Source organism: Anarrhichthys ocellatus, unplaced genomic scaffold (assembly GCF_004355925.1).
Source record: "Anarrhichthys ocellatus isolate YVR2014 unplaced genomic scaffold, GSC_Weel_1.0 scaffold26, whole genome shotgun sequence".
Lineage (NCBI taxonomy): Eukaryota > Metazoa > Chordata > Actinopteri > Perciformes > Anarhichadidae > Anarrhichthys > Anarrhichthys ocellatus.
The window spans coordinates 862,862-871,570 of record NW_022280056.1 but is presented as its reverse complement, the minus strand read 5'-3'; the positions used below and the strand labels follow the sequence as shown (position 1 = coordinate 871,570).

The window sequence follows — 8,709 nt, the reverse complement described above, 5'->3', positions numbered from 1 at the left end:
GTGTGTGTGTGTGTGTGTGTGTCTGTGTGTGTCTGTGTGTGTGTGTGGTGACCTACAGGAGAAGGCTGATCTCGGAGAGCTTAATTTCTCGCTGTGTTACCTGCCCACTGCAGGCAGACTCACTGCTACAGTCATCAAGGCCACCAACCTCAAAGCCATGGACCTGACTGGCTTCTCAGGTAAAGGATTAACACACACACACATCATGCTGCTGATGACCTCCAGCAAGCAGTCTGAAAACGCTGGGAAGCCAGTAAAAGGAAATGACAGAGAACAGCTGTCTAAAAAACAGCCACTGGGGATGGATGTGGATTCCTTGAGTTATTTCAGGTTTATGTCTTATTCGGACTGGCCCAACATGCAGTAGATATATTTTTCACAATGTAAACATAACAAGTAAACATGGTGTCATTTTTTTGGAATAAAAGAATAATTGAAATTCTATTTAGCACCAAAAGAAGAAGTTTTCTCCACCTACAACAGCCTCAACAGACCAGAATTAAATGCAGCTGCAAGATACAGCATGTTGCGTTCTGACTGAGGAATGCATCCCCATCTTTTGCTGTAAAACCAAAAAGTGTGTTTAAAAAACAACAACAGAATAAATCACTAACTGAAGTAGAAGTAGATGAAGTGTGTTAAGGGAAGTGCAGGAAAAGTCAATTATCATAAATCTTTGCTAAATAATTCCTGAAGTGCATCGAGCATTGACAGATTGATCGTTTCTAATTTTGAAATCTATAGAATTCAGAAGTTAGATCTATCCTTCAAGACTTAGAAGTGGACTTATGCATAATGAATATACTACCCGAAGCTATAAAGTTAATTACTGACAAACATAACAATCTGTAAAAATGAGTTACAATGTGTTCTTTTGTGATCGAAATCAGCTTGCAGGTGTAGCACCAATTATGTCTGCAGTGAAAAGACAAAAACAACTGTTTTACCCGTGAGACAGATGTTAAGAAATGTGATCGCTAAAGCTAATATTGAATTAACGAAAGTATTATAAAGGGTTTTATTCTTTAGTTATCCTTCACTTAAAGACTTGATTGCAACGGCAATGTCCTCTCAGATTAAATGAGATTTCAAATGCTAATGACCCCACGGCGTAATTATTGCCACGGTGATCCCCAGATGATTGCAGTGCCTTGAAGATGCTTTAAAATGCAGCTTAAAATGGAGTCGTGGGTGTGTGTGTTTTCCCTGGCTGCTGTCAGCGAGCGGCACATGTTGAATGGATAGCCGAAGTGATTCAACCTGTGCTGCTTTTCTCCCTTTGTGTTCTTAATCCAGCTTTGCCAAGGTGACTTGATTTTCATGCCTTTTATGTGTTACAGACGCGGATACCTGTGAGCACAATACCTAACAGCGTCTGCAGGAGTCTCCGCTTATCTTTTTCTCTCTGCTTTCTCCCCCTCTTTCTCTGGCTCCCTCTCTCTTTCTTCTTCACTGCTTCTCATCCCAATTCCTTCTCTTCCTCCCTTCTTACTCCCTTTTTTCTATACCTCTCTCTTTTCTCATGCCTCCCATTGTCTTCCTCTTCCTCTCGCTCTTATCTCTCCTCCAGACCCGTACGTGAAGGCCTCTCTGATCTGTGACGGGCGAAGGCTAAAGAAGAGGAAGACCTCTATTAAGAAGAACACGCTGAACCCCACGTACAACGAGGCGCTGGTGTTTGACATTCCCAATGAAAATATAGAAAGTGTATCCATCATCATCGCCGTGATGGACTATGACTGGTGAGCAAGCTGAGGTGTTATATTGTAGCACACTCCGGGGGATTTAAGATGAAACTGATCATTACTGTGAAGTGTGCTGCTCATTGAATATGTGTCTGCACACAGCAGAGTGATGTTTGCTGTTGCTTTTGGGTCCTCACATTTTCATGGTGTTGCAGCTGTGTTGAACACGATGAGGGCCCCCTCATGAGTCAGACTCTTGGTGGATGTTCCCTGTTTTACATAGACAAGCACCTCATGAATAAGCACGATTTATGCTAATGGAGACGGAAGAAGCGTAACCCTGCCAGTGTTTGTCTGTCTGACGGTTGCAGCAACACTTGGCTGGTTGATGTGTTTGTGTATAGATGCACCGCCTCCCTATTATGTAGTCTGCCCTCCATTTGGCATCTCCATAGGTGTGTGCTTTTGTATGTTTGTGTTTCGTGCCTGCTTCTCCGCTAACATCAAGCTTTTATGCAGGGCTGTGTATATTTGTGAGCTGCTATTTAATATCCTTCCTCGGCAACTGTACTCTTTTCCTATAGTCAAGGTTGATACATGAGACTCTGTCTGCCTGTTTCTTACAAGCCCTGTCTCCCTCTCTCTCTCTCTCCCTCTCTCTCCCTCTCTCTCTCTCTCTCTCTCTCTCTCTCTCTCTCTCTCTCTCTCGCCCCCTGCTTTATTGTTTCCTTGCTCTCTCCCTTCCTCCATTCACCTCCCTCTCTGCCTTGTTCTTTCTCTCTTTCTCTCTATCTCTCCTGTCCTTGCTTCCATCCTTTGCTGCATGTCAGTATTGGTCATAACGAGGTTATAGGGATGTGTCGTGTGGGCAGCGAAGCTGACGGTCCAGGGAGGGAGCACTGGACGGCCATGCTGGCCAATCCACGCAAACCAATAGAGCACTGGCATCAGCTTGTGGAGGTAATGAGCATAGGATCATGTGTGTGTGTGTGTGTGTGTGTGTGTGTGTGTGTGAGTGTGTGCATTCATGTGTCATCTACATGTGCCACCACATATGTTACGTTCAGTTCTTTGTTGGTTCTGGGCCTGATAATCAAAATTATTTTACATTTGATTATCGTTATTATTAGAAGTAGTGAAAGCAGCAGCAGTAACGTTATAAGAATAGCAGTGGTAGTAGTAGTGATAGAAGTATAGAAGTACTAGTACAGAAACATTAAAGTGTCATATTCACATACAAGTTTTTAAGTATTAGCAAAATACTTTATTTCAAATTAAATGAGCTCAATAAGCTGAATGGGCCATTATATAGAACACATTTTAATTAATTTATATATTTTTGGGGAATTCATCTGTAACAATGAATCATTTTTAAAAAGCTAATTGTTGTGCTTGCCAAACCTTAATCAAAAGAAAAGCAATTACTAACTAAAGCTGCGAGTTATAAATATAATTTTTTCCTTCTGAAATATTGTAGCATAAGTTAGAAATGTCTGATACCTCATATCTGATATTGTAGATATCAAGCTTAGCTTAGCTAACCCATCATTAAACCATAACATTATGTTTTTGTGTGATGATTAAACAAATGAGATATAATGTGTTAATTATATAACCTCAGGAGGTACTGGTAGGTGGATTTTGTCATCTTTTGACTGAGCCAGGCGAGCTGTTTCCCCCTGTTTCCATTCTTTGTGCTAAACTAAGCTAACTCAACCGGCTGCTCGCTCTAGCTTCATATTTACCAAACAGAAATGAGAGAGGTATCAAGCGTTTCATTTGACTGTTGAATAAGCACGTTGGCCAAAGTGTCAAACTCCTTTAGATACAGGACCTGAGTAAATTAACTTACTTGCTTTCACCATTAAATACAGCATTGATTATAGTAGTAGAACATGTAGTGGTGGTACACTGCAAAAGCCCCAAATCTTTTTTTTAAATGTGTCTACTTACTAGTCAAAAACACTTGATAATAAGACACAATCAATTAACAAGTAACATTTCAGTGAGATATAGGGATTTGTTTTCAGAGAATGCATCTTGATTATCTTAAGTGACTTCTTTTGAGCATTACAGGCATATTATGACACTTCCTAATACTAGTGAAATGAAACCAGTTTAAATATTATACCATTTCATCAACCTTTCATTTATTTCAACTCATTGTTTAAAAAGTGTTTCTTTTCATCATGAATAATTAACAATTCTGTATTATATATCTGTATTTCTGAATCTAAATTTGTATTTCCCTGCAGGAAAAAGCAATTGGTACATTCGTGTCTAAGACTGCGACGGCATCCTCCCCTAAGCCGAACATCGTGGTGGACAGTCCTCACTCCGATTAAAACTGTGAGCCTCTCCTTGTGTCGATCGGATATACTGTTTCTTTCTCTTATCTGCATGCTTTCACACGTACTGTGTGACTACTTTTAGGCAACAGTGTATTGGAATTTATATCACTAGTCCACATACAATCCAATTTCTCCTTGATTTCTGCTTGCAAACAGGCCTCACTGTATTGGAATCTTGAAGTACATCCGTATACTGTGCAGCAAATGCTCTCCAGTCAGATTCACAGAGGAAGCCTTTAAAGGCATGACCTGTGTGATAAAGTGGAGGCTGTGGTGCCATCAGAAGCATCTGTATAGTCTTGATGTTATGGGTTATGTAATGCACCCTCCCTCCCTCCACACTTACATTACTGCATAGTGTTTATATATTCTCTCGCCCCCTGCTGTTTCTCTTGCTTAATCTGCCTCTTCTCCCTTATCCTCTTTCCTCAGGTCGTTATCATCTCTCCAGCTCCAGACTTTTCTTTTCTTTCCTCTCATCTGTGAATAATTCTCTCCATCAAAGAAAGAGAGACACGGAGACACTGCTTGTGTCCAACTGCTAGTGCTGTTTTGCTCATGCTAATGAATCCTTCAAGTCCTGCGCAGAACAAACAATATCCATCACAAGCTACACTTTTGAGCATCAGACCACACATTTACAAACACATGCAGATACTAAATGGTACAGTAGGACTGATTTCGTAACTGTAAATTTGGGATCTAGCAAGGGAACAGACACACACAACTTACACACACACACACACATACACAGAGTTTGCAGTATGTGCATAGTTCATGTGTGCTTCAGATTAGTGTAGTATTTCATCTAGGAGGAGCGTGATGTAACAAACTTTTCTCTCTTGAAAAAAAAAGAAAAAGAAAGCCATCCTAGCATGGCCATTTCAACCAGGACCAAAGGTTCATGCCCTTGTACAGACTATAAAAGAAGAAAATCACTATGTCGATATTTTTCTTTGCAATATTGGTGTACAGCATCTGCCGTACTGTATGGGAAAACATCTCACACAGTGCTTAGCAGGACAAACAAATTTGAGGTGGATTCTCCCGGCAATTTTGGACGCCTTCTCCAGGCTCCGCATCCTCTTGTTTCAGACTGAACTCGCTTATTTTCCACAGAGGACAGACGACAAAGCGTCCAGTGGTCTTTATTGATGTCAGAGGAGTCGAAAAATGAGGACAGACTCATCGGTTTAAGCATGTTACGCAACCTTGAAATGTGTTCCTCTTCCTCATGCTTTTTGTCACCATACTCATGGTGCTCATCAGTATACATTTATTTTGTTGTTTTTGTGATACAATACACATACAGTATATCCATCAGCAAAAGAGTTTATTCATGCCATTTTTACAGTCCAGTGAAGATGCGATGGTGTGACTATTTGATCGTCCTCTGCTTTCTGGCCAAACTGACAGACTTTTCCTAATGTAGGACTACACAGGTTGAACAAAACCTGCCTTTAGGATCGGACCAGCATCTGCTTGGAGTGCACTCGCTAGAGGATGTATCCCACAGGGAAGGATAGCACCACTCTGTTTTATTTTTCTATCATTCCAGGACTGTTTTTCTTTTCTTTTCTCAAGAAGTCATCATCCAGCTTCAAGTAAAAAATGATTTATCTTCAAGTCCACATCATGTCCCTGACAAGACTTTAGAAGGACACACATGTCAGTATTGCTTTTGTTAGTGTGTTTCCGTGTTTGTGGGCGTTTGTTTTGTATTTGTGCGTGTCTGTGTGTGTGTATGCCTGTGTGTCACTGTGACCTTGTGTGTGACACGTTTCTGTGCTCACTCCTTCCCTCGTCCTTTTTCTGTCTTTGCCTCCCTCGCTCCCCAAATCCTGGCATCCACGGACACAGAAACGCTTGTCTCGGAGCCAAATGTGTCTACTGTCCCGTGTCTTTATGAAGAGCCATTTTGTGTGTGTGTGTGTGTGAATGTGTGTGTGTGTGTGTGTGTGTACTATACGTGCCTCATTGCACTAGGGTGGGAAACACTGTCTTTCATAGACATTAGTTGGTATTGTCTGTCGTAATCAGAAATCAGCTGCCAATCATTCAACCCTCCTCTCCTCTCTAACCCTTTGCCTGATGTAAGTAACTGTGTTGATCGTGTACTTCTTTCAGTAATTTGTGTACTGTATGTCCGAAGCAAAAAAAAGATGGCACAGTGATTGAAAATTGAATTGTTGGGGTGAGTTTACGTGAAGGAATCATTTGTTGCGGCCTACAGATAATGACAAATTTAGATCCCTCTTAAAGCAAGACAACAAGGAGGAGGTGTTGTGAGAAAATAAGCGCCTGGAATTTCTGCACTTCCTGTGAAAAGCGATACAGACTTATAAAGCCATGTCTGTCACTGCTCCTACGACTACTACTGTAACCTCAGCAAAACAACAGTACAACACCTCACTACAGCTTCTTGTATTGCTATCGTTGCCATTTCTCTCTCATCCTCTCACATGCGCCGTCTGTGCAGGATCGTGTGTGTTTCAGGGTGGGGGATCTAGTTTCGTTCTCTTTCTCACCGGCGTGCTTGATCGGGTATACGGGAGGTGACACATCCCGCATCATACCTGCAAGTATTCTGTGTGCTGCTGGGGGATTATCGACCAGCTTGTATAAGTAGATATGGTATTGATCCATTGGTCTCAAGGCGCCATAATTCTCTCTTTCCCAGTCTTTTTCTCTCTCTCTGCTGGTGTCTACCCTATTTAGTCCTTGTGTTACTGCCTGGTGATAGATTACAAAACTCATAGTGGAACCAGCACATTCCCTTATTCTCTCTCCCCTCCCTCTCTTTCTGTCTAATTACTGTCTGATTACTCATTCTCTCATTTTGTCCTACAGCAATCCCCCCCTCACTCTACCTTCCCCCTCACCTATCCATTTCTCTCTCTACTTTTTTCTATCGCTCCCTCTGCTATCTCACATCCCTCCATCTTGCCCTCTTTCTTTCTGTGTATGACACCCCCCTTCCGTCCTCTCTATTCTCTCTCGCTGTCTTGTCGTGTTAGTGCAGTTCTGAATGGTCATGGGGAAACATGTTTGCATGCTTATATTAACATGAATGATGTCAACTTGATGCAATGAAAAATTATATAAGTGATGCTTTAAGCAAAATCTGACAATGAACTTGATACTAATACTACTAATGACGACTAAATGGAACCCAGCAATTGTTTATCTCTGTGGTCAAAAACAACGATGATGAAAAAACATTGTTTATGCTGTATTTATCTTTCTTGAATTGGTATTCTTTTTGATTTTCAATTGTTTTTTATATATATAATTTATTCAAGAGGTTTACTTTTTTATTGGTTAAGGCTGAGAATTTGAATGAGGGGTTCAGTCAGGGCGATTGTTTCCGTCGGGACAGCTGTGCCAGGTCGCAGGATATCGGTGAATGTGTAAGTAACAGTGTGGCTGAAGCAATGGTCATGGAAATAAATGATATGTATCATCCAGCGTCGTGTTTCTGACTTCTTTTCATCCACTGGGTGGGTAGGCAGGAGAGGTGGTGAAGCTACTGTCACACATCCCAGGCAGTGTGCTATATTTATATTATGAAAGGCCCTGGGCATTTCCGATGTACACAGTCTATATTTGACTCAGGCATGGGAGGTAAGACACTGTACCTGGACAGAAGCACCCTGAACCCAACTTTTTTTTCAACACTAAGCTCTCTGACTTTCTGCTGTGCATTAAGTCGTGTGTAATTATTCAGCCACTTTGTCATGAATTCTTTATTGTGGCCGCATTTTGCCTAAATGCAAAACGCAGCACTGCTGCCTGCCCTGTGTGCTTTGCTCAATCTGGCCTATACCTATTTCTACACTTTTTAAAAACTCATATTTGTCATGTGGCTATTATCTCTTGCTGAAGCAAAGATGCAAACTAATAGTGACCTGCAGCTCCAGCACTTCAGCAGAGGGAGGACGAAGACCGAGCTCAGATGTGCAGGGGAATGACAGAGAAGGAGGAGTAGGAGAGGATTAAACAAATGAAGGAGGATGAAGAGCGAGAGAATGCCAGAGTGGAGGAGGAGGAGGAGGACACAAATGGGAAAACCTGGAGAAGAGAGGGGTATAGCTACATACAGGATGTGTGTGGAAGTGGAGATAGGAGGTGGAGGAGGATAGCTCTGTATATAGACACACTCATCACGGGGCACCGGCAGCATACTGACAGTGTTAACAGTTCAAGAAGAGCAAAACACACACGTGCACATACACACGTGACAACGCACCAGTTAACGCTGTAGACTTTTGAGAGAAAAGTGGAAGGAGGGGCTGGGGGGGGGGGGGGGCTGCTGTCTCCATGGCAACGTTCCCACCGTGCAGAAAAAAATTCATTTAGTCGCAAAGACATTTCACTCAGTTCAGTGAGCTGAAAGAGGCAGAGAGGGAGGGGGAGCAAGTTAGAGACTGGGGGAGGTGTGTGCACTCGAGCTGTTTGTATCACACTGGAGGGATTTATTTAAAGTAAGCTGACAAGGCATTAGCTCTTATTGCTAATATATCTGATTAGATTCCATAGTCATTATGATTTCCCTGCAACGGCTTTGGGTGATACTTTGGTGTTACAATTGTCTTGACATCTGCCCTCTAAATGTACATCTATGTAAGATGTTTTAAATTCACTTCTATGACATTACCTAAACCACCTACACA

General features: G+C 41.9%; 1 protein-coding gene across 1 annotated transcript in view; it reads left to right on the top strand.

Annotated features, from left to right (window-relative positions):
* syt3 (synaptotagmin III) overlaps positions 1–7,504 on the top strand; it is a 31,723-nt gene extending 24,219 nt beyond the window's left edge. Inside the window, exons 9-13 of the mRNA XM_031862059.1 lie at positions 59–179; positions 1,571–1,742; positions 2,516–2,645; positions 3,941–4,034; positions 4,469–7,504. Coding sequence (XP_031717919.1) covers positions 59–179; positions 1,571–1,742; positions 2,516–2,645; positions 3,941–4,030 — 513 coding nt within the window. The 3' untranslated portion in view covers positions 4,031–4,034; positions 4,469–7,504. The remainder of the gene's footprint in view (positions 1–58; positions 180–1,570; positions 1,743–2,515; positions 2,646–3,940; positions 4,035–4,468) is intronic.
* The last annotated feature ends 1,205 nt before the right edge of the window (positions 7,505–8,709 follow it).